Source organism: Coturnix japonica, chromosome 3 (assembly GCF_001577835.2).
Source record: "Coturnix japonica isolate 7356 chromosome 3, Coturnix japonica 2.1, whole genome shotgun sequence".
Taxonomy (NCBI): Eukaryota; Metazoa; Chordata; class Aves; order Galliformes; family Phasianidae; genus Coturnix; species Coturnix japonica.
In genome coordinates, this window is record NC_029518.1 from 90,242,243 (window position 1) to 90,270,081 (window position 27,839).

The following is a 27,839-nucleotide window of genomic DNA, read 5'->3' on the forward strand; positions in this document are numbered from 1 at the left end:
ATTTAGCCGAGAAGTATTGGTAATGGTTGGACTAGATGATCTTCTAGGTCTTTTCCAACCTTGATAATTCTGTGATTCTGTGATTCTGTTTAAACCCGGCCCTACAGGCGGCTCTCCCCGCCTCCCAGCCGGAGCCATATAGCGACGGACACGCGTCGCACTTGCGTACTGCGGGTAGGCAGGAGGGACTGCAGGCGGCGTGAAGATGGCGGCGTTCTCGGGTACGTGGAGCTAAGGCAGGCGGGGGGGGTTGATTGATTGATTGCGCCGTTGGTGCGAAGTGTTGGGGTATCTCATAGCTTTGGGCTGCTGGCATCCTGCGGGAGTGAAGGCGTTTGTCGTCTCTTTACGACGGCTGGCTGGTGCTGTTAGAGGGGTGCAGGCCCGCTGCAGTGTGTGGCTGCCGTAGGTCGAGAGGCCTGTGGGGGTATAGGTGCCTCTTCCTGGGCTTTTACAGGCTTCCAGGCACATTTGTAGGAGTTAATAAGCACGTTTTAGCAGGAAAGGAGTAGTCAAGCCTCTGGCTAATTAGGATTTACGCCTGTAGGAATTACACCTAGGAATTACACCTGTACAGGCTGGGAGGAGTGGTCCTTGAGAGCAGCTCGTCAGAGAAGGACCTGGGGGTCCTGATGGACGAAAGACTCAACATGAGCCAGCAGTGCGCTCTGGCAGCCCGGAAAGCAAATGGGATCCTGGGCTCCATCAGGAGAGGGGTGCGTTCAGAGGGATAGGGAGGTGATTGTCCCTCTCTACTCTTGTGAGGCCCCATCTGGATACTGTGTCCAGGTGTGGAGCCCTCGGTACAAAAAAAGAGGGAGATTTTGGAAAGGTCCAGAGGAGGGACAGGAAGATGATCAGGGGGCTGGAGCACCTCCCCTTGAGGACAGGCTGGAGGAGTTGGGTTGTTCAGGCTGGAGAAGAGAAGGTTTCGGGGTGACCTCATCGCAGCCTTTCAATACTGAGAGGGAACTTACTCCCAGAGGGGAGTAAACTCTTAAAAAAGGCGTGATAATAGCAGGACACGGGGAAATGGTTTTAAGTTAAAAGAGGGAAGATTTAGGTTGGATGTTAGAGGAAGTTCTTCACTAGGAGAGTGGTTAGGCTTGGAACAGCGCTGCCCAGGGAGGTTGTGGAAGATGCCCTGTCCTTGGAGGTGTTCAAGACCAGGTTGGACGGGGCCCTGGGCAACCTGATCTAGAAAATGTGTATGTTTGGTGGCCCTGCCAGGCAGGGGGGTTGGAACTACATGATCCTTGAGGTCCCTTCCAACCCGGATCATTCTGTGATTCTGTGACTACTTAAAATCTAGGCTTATTCCTCAGGCTGACTAGCTTCAACAACAGAGGGCTTATATTAACTGATCTGTGTATTGCAGTGGTCAGTTAATCTTTTTAATAAAAGAAATCTGCTTCTGTGTTAGGAATTAAAATACGTATGCAAGTCATGATATAAGAAATTATTCATGAATACCAGATTGAATGCCTGGTTTCATGATTGGCACCACTGCCTGTAGCAGGGGTAGGAACTAGATGATCTTGGAGGACCCTTCCAAGACATTCTGTGGTTATTCCTGAAGGAGGGAGAATAATTCACTGGTCGTGTTGTCTTTTCCCTTCCCTTCCTCCCTCCTAATCCATATATACATAAGGACAACAGGGAAAATAAATAGCAAGCAAAGTGCTACACAATATAATTCCATGAGAAGACTCGAGGAGCTCCTTAAATAGGGAATAAATTAACATCATGACAAACAATTATCTAACTACCAGAAACCCTGTGTTAACACAGTCTGGTCAAATCTGCTGTTATTTTATTCTTTTTACAGGCCCGACACGGGGCAGTAAAATGACTATTGTAATTTAACCTGGCAGATTGCTAAACACCACAATAACAAGTGATGCACAAGCAGTTGCTTACCACACCCTGACCAATGCCCAACTAACTCACCTAGCAGTAGAAGAGTGCAAGATGAACTTCTGCATGATGTCATATATGGTACTGAATATCCCCTTGGTCAGTCTAAGCTAGCTGTCTTGATTCTGTCCCCTCCTGGTTCCTCTACTGGGGAACTGGGATGACCTTGGCTCTGTACAACACTGTTTAGTAGCAGTTCAGTTATAAACATCATTGTGTTATTATTATTTTTCTCCTATAACTAAAACATACCAGACAGTCTGAAGAAGAAAACAACGATGTCTCAGCTGAAATGAAGATACTAATAAACATCATCATCATCAAGAAAACACTGTAACTCCTTAGATCTGAAGATGAATGTAGATGGTAGTCAGGATTGTATAGTTGAGGAAAATTTGTCTATTTTTGATGATAGTTATTTTAATTAAATGTAATGTAGTTATTTCAGTTGGAATGGACCTTTATAGGCCACCTAGTGCAACCACCATGCAATGAACAGGGACATCTGCAGCTAGATTAGGTTGCTCAGAGCTGCATCCAGTCTGACCTTTAGAGCCTTAATGAACAGGGTATCTGCCACGTCAACCTGCTTCAGTGCCTTGCCAACCTTATGGGGGAAAATAAAACAGAAAACTAAAACAAAAAAAACCACCACCTTTTTTCTTCTATCCAGTCTAAACCTCCACTCTTTCAGTTTAAACCATTTCTCCTTGTTCTGTCACAGCAGACTCTGGTAAAGAGTCTGTCCTTTCTTATTGCTTTTGTGTACATATGTACATATATAAGCATGTGTGTATGTCTGTATATACAACTGGCAACACGGACAAGAAAGAATGGTCTCAATTTGCTCCAGAATAGGTTCAGGTTGGATATTTATTTTATTTTCCAGAGGAGTGATCAGGTGCTGGAACAGGCTGCCTGGGGAGGTGGTTGAATCACTGTCACTGACGGTGTTCAAGAAATGCTCAAATGTTCTACTGAGGGTTATGGTTTAGTGGAGAAATATTGGTGATAGGTGGATGGTTGGACTAGATCTTGGAGGTCTTTGTATTAAGTATGTATTTATATATATTTATACATATGTAGAATTGCAGAATCATTGTGGTTAGGGAAAAAATATATGTCTTTCTGTCACAGAAAGCCAACACGTGACAGTGTGAAGACCAGTATGTAAAAACCTTCTTTAAGAACATGTATATTGATATTTAATGGATTTAGCGTGACTTTATGGACCTGGAAAGATAACCATTGGTTCTTGATGGTGGAATATTGTCATTAAATAGGGTGTTTTATTTGCTATTATATTAGTTGCTTTCCCCTGGGGAAAAGGATCCAGGATTCCCTGGTTCTTTGTTTGACCATTAAAGCTGGGGAGAACAACCAGAATTAGGCTGGAGAAGGGAGAGTGTTTCTTATCAATCACTCAAGTTCTGTAGGGAAAGTTGCATATACTGTTGCCAGAAATTATGCATTATTACATTTGTCTGTGGTTGAATATCTTCAGGTGTCAGTGATTCATTTTGGGCCATGTTGAGGTAACTAACACTGCTTGCTATTTGTATATGTATTTACGTGTATTTTCTTTACTTTTTTATTTATTTATTTTTCCCCCTTTACAGAAATGGGTGTTATGCCTGAAATAGCTCAAGCAGTGGAGGAGATGGATTGGCTGTAAGTAGGCATACCTTTGGGCCTGGCAAAATCTGTCTTGTTTTTCAGTATTATATCACGTGCTTAAAATACCTGTGTCTTTTTTCCGGTGTCAAAGTGGAAACTGTTTAGTATCATTGCATCACTTGTGGTTCTTAATGGTGTGAGAGACTGAAGAGCACAAACTGTAACTACAATAGTAACACACAAACTTGGACAAGCAAACTATGACAGCTTTAGTATTCTTTGATTGATAAAAGGCCCCATGCTTCTAGTTGATTGATTATATTAATTAATCATAATTGTTATATTAAATACTGTTATCTAGTTGATAGTAGTTTAGTGTTTTCCAGTCTGCAGTTGGAGATTCTGTTCTTCAGCGTTGATGCCTGAGTGCATCATTCAACAAAATTTACTCTTCCTTCTGCTAGTTGCCCGTTTGGCTAAAATATTTTACTTTAAATCATCATTTGGAGTAAGACTGATCATGCAAATAACAATGTATGTAATTCTTCTTCACCTGGATGCTTATTATTAATCATCTGAGATTGGTTGAAAATATTGGTTATATTCACTTTTGTTCTTTTCCTGTTTTGAGTAGTAGTCTTGTAAATGAGGGGTGTATAAGTGACTCAGAAGTGAACAACACCAGAAGAAAGGAAATCAGAGAATAAACTTCTATTTTTCTTGTAATATACTGATGTATGATATAGCCATCTCATCAGGGTACAACTGAATACGCTGCTTCTAATTGTCCCTGCTTGTTAAGGTACATGACCAATTCTAAACCCTCTTTAGAAATCTTGGCATTTTCATTTCTTTAGCTGCAAGCCAGGAAAAATAACTCTTACCTGTTCAAATCTTGCCTATGTGGTATGCTAAAGTGGGTTTTGTGAGTTCCTGTACAAGTAAAAATTGTTTTCAAATAACTTCTACTTATGTTAATGTTGTTTTTTTGTGTTTTTTTTTCCACCTAGTCTTCCTACAGATATTCAAGCAGAATCTATCCCATTGATTCTGGGAGGTGGTGATGTACTCATGGTAAGTATGTAGGACAGTCCTTGAGTATTCTTTGTGCATTATTTCCATCCTTCCATATGCTGGAACCAGCGTAGTTACACCAGATCTTCAACCCTTCTATCAAAAGTACATCCTTAGATAAAAAATTCTTTGAGTTCCTACTATGCTTCCAGCTGTTCCTTCAGAAGGAATTCATTCTTCTTACGCTTCAGTGTTTGACAGTTTGATAGGCGCTGCTACATGAATGAAATCCACCTGACTTTATCTGCTCTTTGCTGTAAACACGTGATACATATCAGCATGGAAAATGACTGATGGTGTCTCAATAACTCCTTCATTGTCAATAACCTTGAAGATGCCTGATTATCATGCTTTTTGCAGATCTGTGTCTTTGATTCATGTATAGATTGCTCTTTTGGTAAGCTCTGCAGGCTTTCATGTTCCAAGTTTATTGAAAAGATTTTGTGTATTTGTATTTGAATCTAATTGAAGCTGTGGTATTACTCTGAGATTTTCTATATTGTGCAGAGGTTAAAGTATGAATAGAATTATTGAATAATCCTTACTGTGAATGGTGAAACTGATGAAACTCTTAAATTTTTCTTCCTACAGGCTGCAGAAACAGGGAGTGGAAAAACTGGTGTAAGTAATCAAATTTAAATCTAATATAAAAAGTAGTGGAAATAAAAGTATTCATGCCACAGGAGGCATTGTGCTTAGTGGTATATGCTTAACATGCCAAGAGAATATGCATACATTTGTATAAGTATTTAAACATATGCTTATGCTTGTTTTAAAATGTTTCTAACCCATGGGTGTTGCAACTGAAAACTAGGCGGACTGTATATCTGAGAATGTCTGTATGGATTGTGGAAGCAAAATAAATTTATATTTTAGGCTTTCAGCATTCCAGTTATCCAAATTGTGTATGAAACACTGAAGGACCAAATGGAAGGGAAGAAAGGGAAGGCAACTATTAAAACTGGTGGGGCAGGTAAGTTTTCTACTATACCACTTGTAAGGTTTAGAATACTGTTGATTCCATAATACCCTAAAGTAAAAGAAAATCCACTTGCAATTAAAGTGGATCTTCTCTTTTTATTTGGGACAATGAGAATAGAATGTAATTATTCTAGATGACATAAAATTACAAGTACAAATGTTGTGATTTTTATGGAAGAAACTGGGATGCATTGACACTGGGATGCATTGGACTGTACGGTCTTGGTTGTCTTTAACTTAAGGTTAACAAATCCACTGTGCTGCATATTCAGTGTTCATTTGAAGTTATGCTAGTTTAATCCCTTAGAATATGTGAAATACTGGTAATGACCAATTTCAAATGAGGGTTTTGGTTGTTTTTGTTTTTTTTTTTGTTGTGGCATCACGTACTCAGCTTGGGCCTCTTATGTAAGCTTGAGTTAAAAGCCTTTTCAGGTGTAGACTGACTTATCTGGCTGGGCAACAGTGTAGTAACTTCAAGTCTGCTGTGCGGAGTAAATCTTGTATTCCTTCTGGCACATAGCTAGATTTGGAAGCTGTATAACAGCACCTTGAGTTGCTACAAATTTGAATTAGGAAATGTCTATTGTCAGTTCAATTTAACAGGACCAAAACTTGTTGATATAGCATAGATTGTAAGCATGGTGTTATTCTTACAGTATGGGAGTTTCTAATATTTAAATAGACTAGCAACTTGGAAGCTAGTAACTATGTCCAGTCTTTAGTAGTTGGAGATTGAGATTTGCCTTTGACTGTAGTTCTACAAAGGACAGAAAAAGACCTAAAGGAAGTTGTCCACTTAGAGGTTAGATATAGCTAATGTTACAGTGTTGACAGTGCAGTCAGCTAAAGAAAGAAAGAAAATCTCTGCCTCTGGTTTATCTCTAGTGTCTTTGATGAAATTTTTGAGCAGTTTAATCTGTGCTGTCTTTAATGGAATAACCCAAACTTACATAGAATACCTTTGTGTTGGGCATCTGTGTCAAAGATGGACATGTTCACTTTGACCTAGGTATTTGAATTGATTTGGAATAAGACTGTCTTCCCATAGTATTAAGCCAGACTGCAGAGCTAAAGTGAATTTTGAGTTTGAGTTCTCCAGGCTTACCTTGTTGCCTTAATGTGTTTTCTGTTGTTGTCTTTCAAACTTAGTGCTCAACAAATGGCAGATGAACCCATATGACAGAGGATCAGCTTTTGGTGAGTTGTCTTAATACTATTTTAATTGTGCTTTATGTTTAAATGTTGACAATGTGAAGCAGAATAAAACTACAATATATCCACAGATATTTTTTTTATTTTTTTTAAGCTATTGAAGAAGTGTTTTCTTTAAACTAAAGCTTTCTTGTCATCTTCAGCAATTGGATCAGATGGTCTGTGTTGTCAAAGCAGAGAAGTAAAAGAATGGCATGGATGCAGAGCAACTAGAGGTGTGACTAAAGGTAAGGACAAAATGTATCTCAGAGGTTCTCCTGTAAATTTCAGCTGAAATGCTTACTTATCACCCATTCTTAATGTAGACAATTGCATTTAAAATTTACTGCCTATCTAAGTAAATGTGCAGTTATTCAATTTACTGCTAGCTGAAGACTTAGGAAAGAGAAGTACTTCAGTCTGTATTGAACTCCTCTGATAGGATGTGGAGTCAGAGGAGATGCCTTTATAACCAATCTTTGTCTGAACGTATTTTGTTCAGATGTTACTAATAGGAAGCAGCTAACTGCACTGTATGTTGGAATTATTTCCTTACATGTTCCCCATACAGATGCATACACAAATTTTGTGGTTACCTTGGCGAGAGCAGCAGTTGGGTGGCTGGTCCCAGCTGTTACTTGGAAGCAGAGAGGCGTACTGACGCTACAGTGATTCTAGTTGAGTGTTCATAAAGACCCTTGAACAGTCTTATTTCATCAGATGTGCACACAATCCTATAGTGCATCTGTACATAATAACCACATTTATGTGGTTGAAATCATGCTTTTAGTTGTCAGTGCTAGCAAATGCTGATCATCTTAGATTGATTTGTCAGATCCCCGTTGGTTTGATTTTAAAAAGATGCTATGAATTATGTAGAAACGCTGATCTCTTGCTAATTTATTGATTGTGTAGAGACTTTTATACACTACCTCTGAGCACACACTTTACCTTTCTTAGGACTGCTGTTCTCTGATATGTTTCTCCATCCTTGTACATAAGTGTACACAGAACCCTTTCACCATAACACAGTAGAGTGGAGTTTTTATGACTCTTACAGTAGAGGAAGGAAGGATATACGTTACCTTGGTCCACTTAACTGTACCACCTCAATGAAATTGAAATTTTGATGTTTGTTTTGAACTTTTTTCTTTTCTTATAAAGGAAAATACTACTACGAAGTGTCTTGTCATGACCAAGGCTTGTGCAGAGTTGGTTGGTCAACAATGCAGGCTTCACTAGATTTGGGTGAGTTTCCTCATGTATGCATAGACAATTCTTACAGTCACCTTTATGAAATGTCTGTAGTCCTTTTCTCTTCTTGTAAAGAAGGGTGACTGGGGAAGTGTAGCAGTATCAGGGAGTCCAAGACATGTACCAATCTTCCACTTAAAGGAGAAAATCTGTACATGGTGCTAGTGTTTCTAATGTCCTTTTTCTCTTTATTTCAGTATTTTCATGAAGACAGCCAGCAACTTGTGAAATAAATCAGTATACTTGTACAAAGATGATGTTTTAAAATATGTCAAAACTAGAAGTCTTCACTTAGCATTAGATAGTATTTTTTTACATTAGAAGTTGAAATTGGCAGTATAAACGATAGCGAAGTGTGGTGAAAACTGTAACCTGACAACCAAATAGTAAAAAGCTTTATTCTTTGTTCTCTTCAGGTACTGATAAATTTGGTTTTGGATTTGGTGGAACTGGTAAGAAGTCTCACAACAAGCAATTTGACAGCTATGGTGAGGTAGGCTTAAACTGTTTATTGTTAGTAATGTTGCTATTCATTTCTAAATTTATTACCTTTTAGTAGAGATTTTGTCTTGGTTCCTAGATATAGCAATCAGTTGTCTTTCCCAGCCGTGCTAACTTTTTAAGGTAAAATCACTAAGCAGAAATACCAGGAAAAACCTCAGACTGTTTTGGACTAAAGCATATTAATGAATTTAACAGAAGCAGTTAGTATATTGGGATCTCTCAAATTTGGAGACCAACTACATAGTGCAGATAGGTTTTAATTAAATACTCCTACAATCAAAAGGTGTCAAGCTATCTGTTTCAAGTATATAAGTGTATATATAGCACACATTTCATACTTCCTTACAAGAGTTACCTTTCTCATACTGTCATGAAATAGGTTTCTATTACAGTGTTCAGTGCTTGAAGCTTGGATTTAAATTGATTAACAAAAGTATAATTTATGCACTTCTTCATAATGCAGAAGTCTTCATGTGAAAGACTTGAATTTATCATTGTCAGGGTTCAAGTAAATTTAAAGCAGCAGTGAAGGTGTGAGTATTGAAGATAGATTTGGCAGTTTATTCAAGATGTGGAATCAAAAATATTAATGCTGTTTATTACGGCAGTATTGAAATAAAAGTAGAACTTTCATGTCTTGAAAATAAGTATTTAGTGGGGAGAAGTGTGAAGACTGTAAAAATGGGCAAAAGTTACGTAAGCACAAAGTTTTCCTAATACATTAGTTTCACAAATTTCTTCTCATTATAGGAATTCACCATGCATGATACAATTGGATGTTATCTAGACATAGATAAAGGACAAATTAAATTTTCCAAAAATGGTAAGTTTTATTCACTTTTTTTTTTTTTTTTGAGAACTTTATTTGTATGCTTGAAGGGTATGGAAAAAGGGATGTGTACGTGCGATGTTTGACTGTACAATTCCTGCTTTCAGGGAAAGACCTTGGCCTTGCATTTGAATTCCCACCACATATAAGGAACCAGCCACTTTTTGCAGCTTGTGTGCTGAAGGTAACTTAGAAATGTCACAGAATTGTGTGCAAGATGGTGGAAATTGTTTCCAGTAACTAAGTAGTTATGGATAAAATCCTCATACTTGCCTGCAGTTACTGTAGTTGCACATTTATGCTGTTTTCTTCAGCCTACTAGTAATTCACTACTGAATTTGTCACAAGTCTGTTAGCTTTGACAAGGACTGCTGAAGCTAAGTACCAGGTATCTAAATTAGAGCTGAAAAACTGAAATTAGAATTTGTGGGTAGAATATTCTGGAGCAAGTACTGTCATCCTCTATTAAACTTTGGTATAGTGTGATAGAAAAGCTGGTAGCTTAACACTGTCAAGGTTTGTGGTCTACCTGATCTACGTTTCCTATTTCATTTACTCTAAATTTTAACATTCTGTTAGTGGAGCAGTATGCCCATATTCTTACAGTCTGAGATGATGTCTTTCTGAGCAAAGGCTTTAGTAGAACATTCTAGTGTTCAGAGAAATATAAAAGTCAAAATTTGATTTTTCTTTTAATTTAGTTGAGGTTAGTCCTTGAATATCAATTGAATATAAATTTTGTTTTAAAGTTTCAATGTCTCTATAAATGTTTGAATACTTTGATATAGAATTTAAGAGCTAGAATTGAGGACAAAATGTCTTGACAGGTTTTAGACTTCTTGGGAAAGAGAGATATGAAAGAGGGTAGAGGGAGAGAATAATACACTGTCCCCACGGAATATGTAACTGATTTATCAAGGGAGTAGCTTCCTGTGAAGTTGTTTCTCATTTTACGTTGTCTCTTGAAGCTATATGACACAGGTTTTTTTTTAAATCTAGAATGCTGAATTGAAATTCAATTTTGGTGAAGAAGACTTCAAGTTTCCACCAAAAGATGGCTATATTGGTCTTTGCAAAGCTCCTGATGGTAATGTTGTAAAATCACAACATACAGGTAGGTTTGACCTTTAATTTTCTCTTAGTTGTGTATTCAGATTGTGTTTCAGAATGCATTTTGTTTACTTCCATTTCTATGTTACTGCAGTACTCATTTCAGATTTCAAGCGTTTTTTTAGTGGCAGCAAAATCAATGCTTTTTTGAAATTCTTCATTCATCTTCAGCTTAAACTGAAGTAGTACTAACGCTTTGAGGCCAGAATTAGGTAGCAGAAGTTCTCTTAAATAATTCAAGCTGTTCCAGGGTGTTATCACTGCAAGATTTACTTATAATCTGAACATTAATCTAAAGCAGTAACATCACCCTTTAATGAGCTATTTAGATTTATGTTTGTTTACTGTAATACATCTCAGAATGGATACATAATTTGTCTTAATGGCTTTTCTATTTATTTTTCCCCAAATCTTAGGAAATGCACAGGTGGTTCAAACACAGAACCTTCCAAATGCTCCAAAAGCGTTGATTGTAGAACCATCTAGAGAGCTGGCAGAACAAACTTTGAACAATGTGAAGCAGTTTAAAAAATACATTGATAATCCCAAGTTAAGGTAATAATACCTCTGTTACCTAGATTACATTTACAGTGTTGTCCGTGGACATGACTTGCTCTACTGTGTTGGTGAATGAACCTTAATCTGACAGTGCCACTGGTAATCCTCTCAGTAATATTTGCTGCCAGCCAACCTTCTGATTTTTTTGCGCTAGTCAGACTCCAACAGGTTGCTGTATACAAGGCCATCTCTGTTTACTTCAGTGGACTTGTAGTACAAATGTTGCACTGATTAGATGAACTTCCAGCTTCTCAAATTGAAGTAGCATATACTACATAAGAAAGATTTTTTTTTTTTTTTTAACTGCTTTGTTCCCAATTACTATTCAGAAATGTTAAACACAACTGTTAATAGTAGAATCAATCTTCAACCTGATGTTTAATTTTTCTCCTGTATAGAAAAATAATCAAATATGTTGATGTAACTTTCATTGCAGGGAGCTATTGATTATTGGTGGAGTTGCTGCAAGAGATCAACTTTCTGTGCTGGAACAAGGAGTAAGATGGATTCCTTTTGTTCATATAAGTTAAAAGTTTGGTTTCTAAATAGCTCATAATGTACTTAGAGAATAGTATTCAGGTTTCCTATAACTGCTGTGTACCTGTGAAAAAGAGATCATGCATTAGATAGTGTGGTAAAGTTGCTCTGTTCTAGCACTTGTCATTTTATTTCCATGATAAAAATAAATACTAAACACAAATACTTGTAGTACTTCATCAAGTGCTATTTTAAATTTTTCAGCAGTACTTAGACATGACAGAAATGTTACTTCAGATATGTGTTGTTAATTACCGAGATATAAACAGATTTCTTACTTTTTCACATATATGCAAGTAAAACTTGTCTGTGATTGTCAGGTTCAAACATTATCCCAGACAAGTCCAACACAGAAAGAGCCAGTCTGGTTTCCACAGTATAGAATGTACAGTTGATTCCATTGTCTCTTAGGTAATAGCAAACTGTTTTTGTTGTTTAAGACTAACTTCTGGAAGTGATACCTTGCCAGTATGAAGGGGACTTTTTTTACATTGATTCTAACTGCTGAAATCAGAAGTTTCTCCTAAGAAACTTGAACTGGAAGAGCGCTAGATTTCCATATGAATCATAAGTTTATAATGGTTAACCCTTCTATCTGGCAAAATCTTAAGTTCCATTCTATCATTGTTAGATTTAAAAGATGTCTTACTGTAGAGTTATGCCTAATTTTTCTTAAATAGGGATGAAATAGATTTGTTGCCTACAACTTTGTGGGATTTTCTTTTCCTGAGGATGTTGAACATTTTCAGGCATGGTTCTAGCAAATCTAAATTGGAAGGTAACCTTTGCTTGTGATCATGGATGTAGGGGACAGGTGACCACGGGATATCCATCCGATACAAACTACTCTAGAATTTTTTTGTTATAATTCATAGAAAATAGATCATCACACTTCTTATTGTCCCACAAACAGAAGTGTAGGCAAAACAGGTATTAGCTATGTGACAAATAAATGCTGTTCTGTATTTCATAGGTGGATATTGTCGTTGGAACTCCTGGAAGACTGGATGACTTGGTCTCAACAGGAAAACTTAATTTATCTCAAGTTAGATTCCTCGTTCTGGATGAAGCTGTATGTAGAGAATTAAATGATATTTAATTTCTATTCTTAAATGTGTTATAGCATTTTATGAAAGATGTAATGCAACTAATAGCTTTGTAGCATTTGGCACTTAACATTTAGCTGCCTCTAAGGCAGTCTAGATTAATGTACTTCTATATTTTTTTTATTTCTAAGCATAGTAACCTACATAACTTCTCTTTTTATAGCCTCCCCAGTAAAGCTGTTTCATTTGATAGAGAAATATGTTTCAGACTGCATTTGTAAGACTAATGAATTCAATCCCTGTTTCTATATAGGAAGCTTGAAAAAATAAATGCTAAGAAAGCATTTTGGTTTACCCAGCAGGTCTTCAAGTCAACCTATTTCCTAGTCTGTATGCTGTGAAATGAGTGTATCTTTATGATGAGTTGTAGTACAACCAAGTGTTGACAAAGATAAAGTGTCTCACAGTATTAGCCAGTAGAAGCAGCTGAAACAAATATTTAATTTCTTGTGAAGCACTGCAGCTGTACATGCAAATACTTCACGTTTTTCTTTTTTTTTTTTTTTTTTCCTCCTTAGTAATTATATTCCAGCTAGGCATTGATCTATTCTGCTAATTAAATGAGTGGACCTCTAAGTCTAAAGCATATAGCTTATTTGACTGGCAAATATGAACTGCAGCTTTTTACATTTTATTCCCTTGTAGGATGGCCTTCTTCTTCAAGGTTATTCAGATTTCATAAACAGGATCCACAGCCAAATTCCACAGATAACTTCAGATGGCAAGAGACTTCAGGTATAATGTCTGTCCTTGATTTCTGTAGTCAGCTGCTTTCAGTTAATTATTGCATGCTGCAGAATGCTGCTTCTTTGAAATAATTTATTCTTTATTACAGCTCTTGCTCACAAGCAACACTTGATTATTGGGTTCAGTAACTGTCTGGGAACGTGTGTTTTTAGGATTCTAGATCTAGAGCTCAGTGTCTAACAGTATTTGAGTTATATGATAAAAATGTATCTGAAAAATGATTGACTACTTTATTGATTACCTACACTCTTATTTCTGATGCTTTAATAATCATCTTAGTAGAAATATTTTTGTTACTCTCCAATGATTTAAGTTTCTCTAGGAGAGTTAGTTGAGTAAGCCTTCCCTTTTGTCCTGGCTTATGAGCTGAGTAGATGCCATGATGAAGAAAGCTGGTTCTGAAGACTCTGTGCTGAAGTTTGCTACCACATACCCTTCCTGCGGGGTTTTTTGTTTTGTGATGTGATGTGTGTTGTTTTGCTTTGTTTGCTTTTGGATTTTTGCTAGCAGAATCTTATCTCCAGTGGCATTCATATGGCTTTTCTTTCTTCTTAGGTGATTGTGTGCTCTGCAACACTACATTCTTTTGATGTGAAAAAACTATCTGAAAAGATCATGCATTTTCCTACCTGGGTTGATTTGAAAGGAGAAGATTCTGTCCCTGAAACTGTACACCATGTAGTTGTGATTGTAAATCCCAAAACAGACAAACTCTGGGAAAGGCTTGGCAAGAATCATATCAGAGTAAGTAGCTTACAAGTAGAACCTAGATTACTTGTTTGCCAGTATTTACTTTATCATGCAGAACTGAGGCCTAGTGTTATAGGATCTTTGCCAGCTAGTGAAAGTTTAGTGTGTATGAAGCAGATTGTTCCATTTAATCAGCAGCATGATATTGCTAATGTCATAACACTGTATTTGAAAAGCTCAGTCTTAACTTAGGAAAATCCTGGAGGAATAGCATTGTGGTCTGTAGTAAGGAACGATGGCACTGGACAATTTATTCAGTCATTTCAAAGCTAACTGTAGCTTGGCTGTAGTTAGTTCAGAAAAGACTGTAGGTCATTCAGAAGATAAATGACACTGTATGGATCATTCTGTAGAGAACTTTTTGCCTCTAACCTGTGAGATGAGCAATTTTTAGAGGAACAGATTTCATTTTGTACTATGTTTGAGACTAGGGTTTAAATTCTGCCTCAGCCTTCCATATTCAGGTGGGCAATTTGATACTTAAGTCTTTATTTTGCAAGTTCTGAATAATTTGGAACTGTGTTTCATTTTTAGCAACTCTTAAATGCTTGGGGTCAGTAGGTTCTCTTAACACCTCATTGTTTGTGGAACTCTCCTTTGTAAGGACTGCTAGAGGTTTTTGGTGAAGTCTTAACCTGAATTTGTTTCATTTGCTCTGTAGTTTATATGATTCCAGTACAGGGAAAAACATAGTAGCAGCCATATATTCTTGTTATTAAGCAGTGGTTGTAGTACATTGCTTGGGTTGCTTTTTATATTAATCTGCTTTGGGTGCTTGCAATCAGAACTTCTCTTTAGTTCAAGGCAGATTAAATTGTCTGTTAATGGAACAAAAGTTACCTTACTTCTCAACTTTATTCATACTTCTATGGTAGTATGACAGAGTTTTGTCAGCTATGGGAGATGCATATGCATTCATCCTTGCTATCTCCTCTGAGGTTATTTCTTTAAAGATGAGACAGAATTCTAGGGCTTTTCTGGACTTTTGGTTCTTCAAGATTCTTCTCTTTCATGAATGTAAAACTCTTGGTCCATTAACTAGAGTTTAACATGAAAACAGATATCTCAAGAGAGTGACCTTAGCTTTATTTAAGTACCAGAAGGGTTCTAAGTAACTGAAATTTCCACGTGACTTAAGAAATTATCTATAGACAAGTAGTTTTTCTCACCTGAGCGCATCCTAAAAATCTAGGGATTTCTTTACTGAATGCATAGATTATAGTGAAGATTAGTGAGAACTTTGGAATCTCAATTTTTTGTTATGTAATTAATCCAGTCTTGAACAGTTTAGATTATTATGAAAAACAAACAATTTTTTTTTTTTTTTTTTTTTTAGTGTAGAGCATTAAACCTAATTTTAAAAATTATTTCTTAACCAGAACCACTTAACAATACTTGAAATCTTGGAATTGCATGTGAAAACAACTGGTAACATTGAATAAAATTGACAAATTATAGCTGGCCTGCTCTGGAATTCTGTTCTTACAGCCTGTAGATGCGAATAGAATGTGGGTTTTCAGTAGGTTGTTCGAGGACACAATCTTTGATTTCAGTGTTGAGACCGATGCAGGTTTTTACAAAAATATTGAGTAAATGCTAAGTAGTTGGTATTAGGTTTTCTTCCCCCCCCCGTGTTCTTGTGACTGTGTGTGGCTTAGCCACGGCTACAGTCAAGTGACTAAGGATTTATTCTTATTTTTGTTTTTTTCCTAGACTGATGAAGTACATGCAAAGGACAATACACGACCTGGTGCAAACACTCCAGGTAATCAGCACTCCGTGTTAAATAGTAATCATTTGTAAAATGATCTTCTGAGTGTTGTTAAGTAAAGCTAAATTATAGTAGATAATTGTCTTGAGGTGTGTTCCTCGTTATTCATTTATAGATTTCCGAGTAGTGAAGTGAGCTATTTCCATAATTAGATGGGAGAGAAAAAGACTTGCATGTATCTAGCAGATGTCTAAATAACCAGTGGGTTTTTTGTGCGTATAAATAGCCTGAAACTGAATAGTTTTGCTCTTACTGTATTGCATTACCCTGGAGCAGGGATACATGGCTAAGAGAGGAAAAAACTGAAGGTCTAGCTCACTTGTTCTTCTAGTAAATGTTTAATTGTCTACGAGAAGGCTAGAGAATCTTTAAATGTGTGCTCAAAAGACTTGTCATATTTTAAAATGCTTGATTTGACATGGCTTTTCTTACTTTTACTTAGAAATGTGGTCAGAAGCTATCAAAATCCTAAAGGGAGAGTACACTGTTCGGGCAATCAAGGAACACAAGATGGACCAGGCCATTATTTTCTGCAGGACAAAAATAGATTGTGATAATATGGAGCAATACTTCATCCAGCAGGGCGGAGGTAATGTTTTCCATCATAACCTTATTCTGTTCCCTTCCTTGCTCATTTTAAAGAAAACCTTTTATGATGAAGTGATACACAGATATCACACAAATAAATTATAGTTGAGGGGTTTTTTTTGACATTGATCAGGCGTAAGAGTCAGGGTTTTGTGGAAGGGAGGTCCAGAGATTGCATGCAGAAGGAGGCCATGAACTGCTTCATGCCTGTGACTGGCAGCTCTGAACTGGCTGGAAACAACCCATTGCACACAAAAATTAGAACCAGTAAGAAACATACAGTACCTGCTGAAACTTATGTAAGAAGGAGCAGCAGCTGCTGTAGACACAGGAGAAAACGTGAGGGCATGCAGAAGTACACATGAGGAAACATGGAAGGGAAACGTGGCAAAATACATGACGCTACAAAGGGACATGTGAGGCACAAGGTAAGTTTTGACTAGGAAAAAGTAAGAGGATGTCTGCAGAGAACCCTTTTAGTAAAGTAGAGTGGAAAGATGTCTTGGTTTTTTTTTTTTTCCATTGCCTGCATCATTCATAAGTTTGTTAAAATAAATTAACGGATGAAATTCCCTCACATTGAGGCTTTTGCCCTCATGTACCTCTTTCACTGCTGTATGATGCTGTGTTATACCTTATGTATGATGTTATTAATACATACTCTTTCAGGCCCTGATAGGAAAGGACATCAGTTCTCATGTGTCTGTCTGCATGGTGACAGAAAACCTCAAGAAAGAAAGCAGAACCTGGAAAGATTTAAGGTGACACAGCAAGACTCTTGCAGACTTTTCTCTAATGTCCTAATACCTGAAATCATACCTTCTGTTTTAACATGTGCTGCTAGTCCTTGATTTAATTTAAATTTAGTTTGGATGTTTTATGACTGGCTCCTAAAATTCTGTGAGATGCAGGTTCTTTTGGTAGAAATACATGCTCAGTTGACATGACTTGTATAGATTTTCATTGATAGAGTAGAGGGATCTAAATAAAGCTAAATTTACAGAATCACACTATTGTATGGGTTGGAAGGGACCTCTAGAAATCACTGAGTCCAACCCCCCTGCCAAAGCAGGCTCCCTACACCACGTCACACAGGTAGGCATCCAGGCAGTTCTTGAATATCTCCAGAGAAGGAGACTCCACCACCTCCCTGGGCAGCCTGTTCCAGTGCTCCATCACCCTCACCGTAAAGAAGTTCTTGTGCACATTTGTGCAGAACTTCCTATGCTGAAGTTTCAGCCCATTCAAATTTAAGTTCCTTAACTTTTATAAACTTACTGTATCTCAAATATCAAAAATCAAAACAACGTGATTATTTATACATGTAAGCCATTTATTGATTTATAGTTGTCTTATGTTGATGGGGAAAAAGTATCAGTACAAACTGATGAAATTTTTCATAATCAAAAATCATTGTTGTACTACAAAAGAGCTGTATTTGCAGTGTTAATGTAACATACAGACATACTGTCAAGGCAAAGTAAATGGAAAGGACTACTGTTGGTTGTTGGTTTGGTTTGTTTAGCTCACCACTTCTTCTGACTGTTTTCACAGAGAGGAGATGTCCGTTTCTTGATCTGCACAGATGTTGCAGCTAGAGGAATTGATATTCACGGTGTTCCCTATGGTAAGACATAACTTTTAAACTAAGCTGTTGAATTTGCATATGACTTCAATATATTTGCAGTCCTTAACTCTTAAAACAGATATGTGACTTACAGCTTTAACTTAAGGAAACATGTATGTGAAATGCCTTATCTGGTTGGATTTTTGATTGTCCAGTGTATCTTCTCAAATGACTGATGTTCTGTGTTTGCTGGGGATTCTTTTTGTTTGTTTTTTTTTTTTTTCATGCTAGTCAAAAAAATAAGTTAATCATGGGGAAGTTATAATTGAAGCTTTAAGTGTAGGTAATGCAGGTAACAGTGTAACTGCTGTGGTAGAGCATAAGTTCACACTTGATAAATGGGCTAAGGAGAAATAATGCACCAATCAAAACCATATTTATTTTAATGGTGCGGGCTGTGACATTAGCTTATATTTAATGCTTATATATACACACATATATTGTGGATTGTGTCTTGTACAGTTATAAACGTCACACTCCCTGATGAAAAACAGAACTATGTTCATCGAATTGGAAGAGTAGGCAGAGCTGAAAGGTATGTGTGCATTCAGAGAAGCTACCATAATTTCTTGGAGTTTCTTTTCTTGATTTTTAATAAATTGACAATAGTTGTTGAAAAACCTCTTCTCTTCCATTATTTCAGGATGGGTCTGGCAATTTCCCTTGTGGCAAAAGAGAAAGAAAAGGTAGTTATAACTCAGAAGCAAAATCAAATGGATGCTATTTACTTAAGTTCCATCTGCTGCTGATGCTCAGATTTAACAGCCTGTAATGGAAAATTGCTGCTTCTTCCTGCCTTAACTGAAAGGGACTCTGAAAGGATAATTAAATTCACTTTCATGACAGAATTGATTAAAAATTTGGGTACTAAGCTATTGCTAAAAGTTTAAAAGTTGTTTTCTTTTATGTCTAGGTTTGGTATCATGTATGCAGTAGTCGTGGAAAGGGGTGTTATAATACTAGACTCAAGGAGGAAGGAGGTTGCACCATATGGTACAATGAAATGCAGGTAAAGCTTTCCATTGACCATTATGTTCTAATTGCTCTGAAAAGACTGTGGTATGTAGTCACCATCTTAAGCAACTGTTTAGTTTATAAATCAAATTTTGAAGTGTAATTCCATTTGAAGAAGAATTTTAAACACAAGTTGTACTTTCTATAACTTATTTGTTCAATTATAAAGCCTGTCTTGGTATTCTTAGCTAATTCTATGAGTCTTATATTCAATTTCTCTATCATCATCATAATGAAATATTGTCAAGAGTTACAGAATGTTAATTGCATTTTGTCTAGATAGTATGTCTTCAAATTATAGAGCTAAAGATTTGCTATTCTTCTAATCTGGAAACTGTAAATTCTCATTTGGTTTTGTATACTAGCTATGAATGCTTCTTAAATTAACAGTGCTTCCTTTCTTTTTTATATTAGAGTAAATGACACGTAAAGTAGCTTCATTCACATAAATAGTGTAGTATATGAAATGAAAGTTTCTCTTTAAGTAGAAGAAAGACATAGTGAGATTGGAAATGAAATTGTACAGTAATTTGAGCAAAAAAAAATGCATTAACCTTTGGTCCCTAAGACAAAACTGTTCTCTATATACAGTTTTTATTGAATCTTATTTGAATAGTTTGGATGTGGTGGTTTTTGTGGGTTTAGATTTATTATAAGTATTTTGTTTAATGTTAGTCTAACTGGAGTCTTGGAACATATAAATGATTAAATTTAAACTTTCTTCAGTTGCTGGGAGAAATTGAAGAACACTTAAACTGCACTATTTCCCAAGTAGAACCAGACATAAAAGTACCAGTAGATGACTTTGATGGGAAAGTCACATATGGACAGAAAAGAGCCCTCGGTGGTAAGCAATGAACTACTCTTGAATTAGTCTATTATGTCTATTATTAGTGGCTGTCTGCTGCATAATGACACTGTTGGGCCTTTGCTGTCTTTTGCATTTCTTACATTCAACCTATGGGTTGCAAATAGGTGGAGTGTGTGTATGCCTATGTTTTATTTTGTTAACTTAGTGAATGACTGTGATTGAATGTTACTAGTTGTGGTGACAAATCGCTTTGAATGCATCATTTACATTGGATATCTTTTGGCAGGTGGACTTTATAAAGGCCATGTGGATATTCTGGCACCTACAGTTCAAGAGTTGGCTGCCCTTGAAAAGGAGGCTCAGACATCTTTCTTGCATCTTGGCTATCTTCCTAACCAGCTGTTCAGAACATTCTGATTGTGCCACACTTGAGACGACTTGACTTAATAAATGCTCTCTCCTACAAATACAAAATTCCTTTGCTGTCTCTTCAGTAGCAATAGTTAGAAAGGAAGAAAAGGTTTACAATTCAGTACATTTCTTGCATGATAAACAGTGTGTTCAGCATTGCTAACTCTGTATTAGCTCTTGATAAATAAAAAGTCAAAGATGGAAAAGCTTCTTTTGTTCTTTTTTTTTTTGTTTTTGCCTTGAGAGTTAATTTACAGAATCGTTATTTGCATCAAAAGATTTATCAATAGTACAATAACAGATAAGCAAACAGTAAGAATTTTCTGATGAAGAATTGAATTCTTTGTGGAACATAGGTAAAAATGGCTTCACTAATCATGTGATGTCATTTCTAATTCTATGGCTTCTAAAGATGCATCAGTTTTCACACAGCTTACCCTCATGACTGTCTCTTAGGAAAAGTATTTAGATGTGATATCACAATAAGCTACTTGGAATGATGGGATAGATTGCTCTTTGTCTTAATTTCAATGGCTGCTATGTTAGAAGACTAAAGGAAAACATGAACTTTCTGGAATGCATAATTTCCTCTGCAAACAAGATTTTTCTTTTAAAAAAAAAAAAATTAAAAACTAGAAAGCCAAAGAGAACTCTACTAAATTCCTTTCAGAAAGCTGTCCCTGCTATAAAGTCTCTTGGTTATTTTTACCTCAGAATATGTGTGCCTTTTCACCTAATAACAGTAAGTGATAAGCCATTTGTAGCTGGAGTAGTTAGCATATAGTTACCATTTACTTGATTGTTGGAACTGAGTCTCTAATTGTGTGTTTCTGTATAGGCATGCATGTATAAATGTAGACTGTTTGAAATCTGTGGGAAGAAATTGCAGGGGGAGGGAGAGAGGAAGTTGTTTCCAATGTGCTTTTTGTTAACTTTATTGATAACTAACCATTAACTGCCTCTTGGTGGAGCTGATGTTTCGTGTATGGCTAGAGTATACCAGCGTTCTGCTTCCAGTTGGGTCAATTATATTCTTCCTATTCTGTTTTCCTTAGAAACAAACTCCTTAAAAAAATTAAAAAAAAAAAAATTAAAATAAAATTGAAGTTAAGATTGTTTGTATGAAGTAGAAACTTGCAGTGAAGGGCTTTTCCTTCATGACTGACTTCTTGTTTCAGCTTGAATAAGCATTCATTCTAAGCTGCTAAGATGGTTAATCCACTGACTTCTGGTTTAAATAGCTTGTTCCTTGTCTGAATACGACACTAATTTTTGCTACTGTATATGTCAAAACTGTGTTTATTTTTTGTTCTCGGTGTTGATTTCTGAGGCTGACTAAATGAGAACAGCATGAAAAGATAGGCTTTCATAAGTGCCCAATAGAAGTATTCATCACAATATACTGGGTTTGGAATTCTGTAAGACAACCCAATGTAGGTACACATGCTGTGCTCTGCCATTTCTGTCCAAAAGGCAACATAAAGGACATTCAAGATTATCCTAAACAAAATAAGCAAGGTCCTACTGTTTTTAAGGCTTCTGTTCTTCCTAAACTTCTATTAATAAAAGCATCTGGGAATTTGGGATAGTATAGACTTTAACTCCTTTAGTTTATCACTTATTGGAGCACCTTTGTTCAATAGCTATGTGTGTTTTGACTGATTGGTTTCAGTACAATGTCTTGAGAGAATCTGCATTCTTATTGGGTGATTAACTGAGTATTTATAACTACTTGTAGTAATCTTTCTTTGTTTTCCTTTACACTCCTATAAAGGTTCCTTTTATGGAAGGGAAAAGGATACAGATGGTGTTTGCCACTCAGTGTTCAAACTGCTGAGCTGGGGCCCCCTTCTTAGTATACTCTTTTGCTACTGTGAAAGCAGACAAAATTGCTTCTGGCTATACAAACTTGTACTCAAGTTTTCTCATGTTTATGGAATCAGACATAGAAATAAATGTGCCTAGCCTATCTGAAGAGGTAATAGGCCTGTGGTCACTTCCATATGTGAATATCCATATAACGCAATAAGCTGGGTTCCTACTTAAGCCATTTAGCAAAATAAATGCTTTTCAAGTAGGCTGATAAACGAAAGGTGAGAAAATGGGTTCCTGAGTTCAGCGAATGAACATCAAGGAGTGCATGAGTGCATATCCTTCTGCACTGCATTTCTGTTGTAGATAAAGTGTAATAGAGCTAGGGACAACTGAAACGTTTTGTAACCCTTCTTATGCCACCACCAGCCATTAATTAAAAAACTCTTATCACGTATGGTATTATCGCACTTTCCACGCTTCATAAGCAGTCTTGCTGCTGCAGTAGCGGTGTGTTTGCAATCTTCTAACCAAGTAAAGGGCCTGAAGTACTGCAGAATCCTCCACAGTCAACTTTATTTACTGTTGCTTGTTGCAATATATAAAGCTTGAAATGAATATTTTGAAAGCATCATTCATCCCATATCTGGGAACCAGCGTACTTTTAACCAGATGAGTGATTTTGTTAATTAAGTCGCTGTAAGAGTTGTGTGAAGGGCAATGTGAGAGGAAAAAAATAAAACCATTGATTTTATCAATGGAATGATATCAATGGAATGGAGGAAAAATAAAACAATGTTGATTTTTTTTATTTTTTTTTTTTTTGAGGGTATCCAGTGTATTATCAGCATTATGTTATAGCTATCTGCTATGTAGACTTTAAGTAATATGTTTGTAGTAGTTTTTGAACTTGCATTTCAGCCAGCAATGAGCAAAAGCCTGTATGCTTCCCTCATAAAATCTGCACTGCTATGACACCGCTACTTGATCAGGTTGCCCATGGCCTGATCCAGCCTCGCCTTGAAAGTCTTCAGGGACAGAGCATCAACCACAACATTAAGTAACCTGTTCCAGTACATCGCCACCCTTACTGTAAAACATTTTTTCCTTATATCTAACCTAAATCTTCCCTCTTCAGGCTTGAAACCATTTCCCCTTGTTCTGTCACCACAGACCCTGCTGAAGTGTCTGTCTCCTTTCCTGTAGCTCCCCTTTAAACACTAAAAAGCCACCACCAGGTCACTTCACTGCCTCATCCAGGCTGAAGATCCCCAGCTGTCTCACCCTGTTCTCACAGGAGAGGGGCTTTATTTCATGGATCATGTTTGTGGCCCTCATCTAGACCAACTAGTCCAACAGGTCCGTGTCTCTCCTGTACTGAGAACTCCACATCTGGACATTGCACTCAGGTGAAGTGCAAAGAAGAGGTGCATCTCCCTTGCCCTACTGGCCATGCATCTTTTGATACTGCCCAGGATATGGTTGGCCTTCTGGGCTGCAAGGGCACGCTTCTGGCTCTTTTTCAGCAAAGTTTCATCCTTCAGCTTACATTGTAGTAATAGGGGTTGTTTCAACACAGGTACAAGGCCTTGCAGTTGGATTTGTTGAACCTCATGAGGTTCACCTGGGCCCGCAGCTCAATCCTGTCTAGGTTCCTCTGGATGGCATCCCATCCCTCAGGTATGTTGATCACACCCCACAGCTTGGAATCATCAACAAACTTGCTGAGGGCGCACTTGACCCCACTGTCAACATCACTGATGAAGGTATTAAAGAACACTGGCCCCAGCACTGACCCCTGTGGGACACCACTTGTCACCGATCTCCATCCAGACATGAAACCATTGGCCACCACTCTCAGGACCTTTCACCTTCACCCTCATACTGGTTCAGTAGGTCCCGATGAACTTGCTTACAGTGCTCCTTCTGGTCCTGTGTGACTACTTTTGGGACCCATCTGGTACAAACTTTCTGATATTCCAGTGTTGCCACCATTGTTTCCAATGCACTGAAGCTGATACTCAGCTCCATACACAGTTTCCTTGTTATTATTCCACCACACAGATGAGCTGACTGTGTGCTCATCATTTTGTGGTGTGACAGCTGTGTGTGGCTGTCTGGAGCAGGGCTTGTCTTTCACACTGCTGTTCCCACTCCTGAAATTCACCGGCCACTGGCACATGGTGCTTACATCTACTGTTTGGGCTCCAGAAACACTGAGCAAGTGTTGACGAATGTCAGTGGGTGTGATTTTTTCTGCACGGAGGAATTCAGTGGCACACCTTTGCTTCACAAGCACTTCCACTGCAGACACCATTTGTCAGACTGCCCCTCTGCTGCCATCTGTCACACAGCGACAAAACATAACAGAATGTTGGCAGGAGCACTCAGCCTCTACTGCCATACCACCATGTGCCTCTGACATGGGCCAACACAGGCAGATAGGAGGCATTACTTTTGGATCAGCCCTTGTACAATTTTGTTCCTAATGACTTTAAATTAATCTTTATAGCTAAGGATCGAAATAAGGTTGGTGTTCATCTTTCCCTGTTAAACTTATATTTTTCAGTGTAATACCTATTGCATCAGAAGCTTTCTCCATGTATTTACTGTACTTATTTACACACTTAAATGAGTTATGTCAATGCTACACTCCAGGATGTGATGTCTTTAATAAAGCAGGAAATCCCTGGGCAACTGTCCAAATAAACACTGCACAGAGGCTAACAAAACAACCAGAAGTATGGGTTTGTGTATGAAGTGTTTTTATCAAGCCTGTATAATGACCCTTTAAAAGATTATTATGTCTTCTTTTCTGTTAAATCATTCAGTGAAGTGACCTTTCTAAGTCTTAGACCACGTGTGTACTCAGTTGCCTACCCTGTTTCTCTGCTGCTGAGTTGGTTTTTATTCCTGTATCACCAAAGCAGTTTCATGGCTCCTTTCATTTTACAACTACTGAAATATCAACAAGAGGCTGGGAAGAAAAGGCAGCGGTAAGATGAGTAAGAAATGTGATCTTTCCAATGTTAAAAAGGAGCAAAGTCCAATTCCTGACTGAGAATTAAATTGCCAGTTTGAAAATAATGTTCTAAACAGAAAAAGTGCTTCCAGAAGTGATCTGAGTTGGGGCAGCTATTGATGCCCAGCTAAGTGGTGGTGGTTTTAAGCTAACAGGAGTCTCAGAGATGTGTTAGGCACTGCCTATGGGGTTGAGAGATAAGGTAGAGAAATTCTGCTCTTGTCATTTCCTTATCTCTATTAAAAGCTTAAATTTGTGTGCAAAATTCAGCTATAATTGTTTCAGATAAAGTTTGTTCTGAGCATAACAATCCACCTCCCTCAAAATAAAGCCGTTCTAGTATTTGTAAGTATTTAAGAAGACAGTGAAAATTGCTTATTTGGGTAGAGCCCGTGGAGAGTTCTCTCTCCCATAATGCAGTGATGCTCAGTTGTACAGAGTGTTGCATCCAGCAGCCTCACCTTCTCAGATGACATTTACCAAATTCAAGTCTCCAATTCATTTGAAGGAGAAATCCCATACTCCAGTAAACTATTTTCTGCATTTAACTAATTAATCTTCACACAGAAATTAGGTCTTGCAAAGGTGTTTTCCTATGAAAGCATCTCCAGCAGTCTCAGTAACTGATGCAAATTGAGTTTTGAAGAATGAGTTAGTTTCCAAAGGTGCTACTGACATGAGAAACTTTTTACAGTACTATGAGTGCTTCTTGCTTCTCCTTGCTATATGGTGGAATGCTGCTTTTTATATCAGAAGCAATTACTCATGTTATGACTTTAAGATTTTCTAATAATGGGTAAAACTGGGGGCAACGGCTGGTTGCTGAAAGTCATTCTGGACTTGACACTGGCAGAAAAGTCAAGGAATCAGATGGCAGTATTTGACACATCCTCATAACTGCTCATAAATTTCTGAAGTGTGGGAATCGAGTCAGTGGGGTCAGACTTTTTGCAGTGGTGGAAGGAAGGGAAGGGAAGGGAAGGGAAGGGAAGGGAAGGGAAGGGAAGGGGAAGGGAAGGGAAGTGGAGGGAAGGGAAGGGAAGGGAAGGGAAGGGAAGGGAAGGGAAGGGAAGGGAAGGGAAAAGGAAAGGAACTTAAGATCTCCTTGAATAATCACACTGCGCACCACTAAATTATTTTGCACCTAGCAAGTCAGGAGAGAGATGCATTACTATCTATATGGAACAAACTGTCCTTCAGTTACATGAAGCTTTTTTGGTTTATTTTTGTTTGTTTGTTTGTTTTTGAGAAACTAAGGAGTAGATCAAGATGCTGAATGTAACTACTCTTCCACGGTGTCCTTAATTTAAAGAATGAGGTTTTTATTTGACAATTTGCCTGTGGAGCTGAGCAAACTTCCTTAGCCTAGAATCTGTTGGAAGTGAGCATAAACAGATTTCATGCCCTGAGAGGTAATTCCTAAATGGTGGCAAGGATGTGTAATTATTGCTAAATTTACCAGTGTGATTGAAGTCCTGCAGTCAATTAGGGGTGATAACACAACTTGTGTGCACTGATGAGAACTTCTGGGAATACCGAAATTGCAGGGCAAGGTGGCAGCTGTGGGTACCAGTCTCAGCTAGGGGAGGTTGTGCTGTGCTTGAAAGACTCATTAAATTCCCTGTTGTGCTAAAGAGCAATCTGCTAACAGCCAAGGGCTAACCCAAGGACTGAGTTTTGGTTTCTCTCTTACAGCAAAGGTCAGATTTGCAGTTTGTACATTGCAATGGTCTAGGGAAAAAAAAAAAGAAAAAAAAAAAGTAGCTGCAATATTGATCTATTAATTCTACTCATTTTCTTATTTATTTTCTTCTTTAGAAGAACTTGTGTTTGGAAATACAGATGTCTGGGAGTAATCATATGAGTGGCACAAGAAGCTATTTTGAAATGTTTTCACAGCCAAATTTTTTTGAGACCTTAAGAATTCTGTTTTTGTAGACGCCAATGGTGCTGGTAAAAATCAGTTATTTTCTGTTCCTTTCCTCTTGGACAGGAGTTTGAAGTGTCATGAGAAAAAAAAAAAACCAAGGAAAATAACATTTTTCAAACTCAAAATACATTTTTTCAAGAACAGTTTTGATTCCTAATATGTTCTAACCCTGAAGGGAAGCTTATTACAGTTTAAGTGCTGAAGCAGAAATCAAAACAAGAAGCAGAAATCAAAACACAGAACTGGATGGCTTTGACTCCTGCTCCTGATGGTGTTACCATTCTAGGAAATATTATCTCTGTCACTTACTGACAATTTTCCACACTTTCTTTTGTTCTGTGGTTCAAAAAGAACAGCTGAGGGCAGAGCACGCAGAGGTGCTTTGTTTTATAACCACACCAATTGCTATGGAACAAGAGATGGGCCTGCATTGGACTGAACTAGATGGATCATGCTTCATGCCAAGTAAAAATGCTTCCAGACAGGTGGGGTGGAATTGAAGGAATGCTGATTTTTATTAACTAAGCGCACACTGATATGTCCTTAAAGAATAGTGGGAGGATGTCGCCTGTTTGCATTGCCACTGAGACTCCCAGATAGATTACACGCTTGACTGCTACCATATGTTAGCTGGGAATGACATTACAGCACTTCTGCGAGAGGGACCTGCATAAA

The 27,839-nt window shown here is 37.6% G+C and overlaps 1 protein-coding gene across 1 annotated transcript; it reads left to right on the forward strand.

The window, feature by feature from the left end:
• The first annotated feature begins 90 nt into the window (after positions 1-90).
• Positions 91-21,011, forward strand: DDX1 (DEAD-box helicase 1). Its single transcript, XM_015859449.2, has 26 exons — positions 91-221; positions 3,537-3,588; positions 4,545-4,608; positions 5,200-5,229; positions 5,485-5,581; positions 6,742-6,789; positions 6,948-7,031; positions 7,948-8,031; positions 8,454-8,530; positions 9,292-9,364; positions 9,478-9,554; positions 10,370-10,484; positions 10,897-11,035; positions 11,475-11,535; positions 12,549-12,647; positions 13,327-13,416; positions 13,984-14,172; positions 15,892-15,943; positions 16,392-16,538; positions 17,207-17,298; positions 18,092-18,164; positions 18,627-18,699; positions 18,808-18,850; positions 19,078-19,173; positions 19,905-20,025; positions 20,276-21,011. Exons 1-26 carry the CDS (start codon positions 206-208, stop codon positions 20,404-20,406), a joined length of 2,223 nt encoding a protein of 740 aa, XP_015714935.1. The 5' UTR covers positions 91-205; the 3' UTR covers positions 20,407-21,011.
• The last annotated feature ends 6,828 nt before the right edge of the window (positions 21,012-27,839 follow it).

Bases quoted from the DNA above. Each gene is read 5' to 3' on its own strand.
- DDX1 (XM_015859449.2), top strand. The intron at 7,032-7,947 runs GTAAGGACAAAA...TTTCTTATAAAG, and splicing joins AACTAGAGGTGTGACTAAAG to GAAAATACTACTACGAAGTG. The intron at 20,026-20,275 runs GTAAGCAATGAA...ATCTTTTGGCAG, and splicing joins ACAGAAAAGAGCCCTCGGTG to GTGGACTTTATAAAGGCCAT.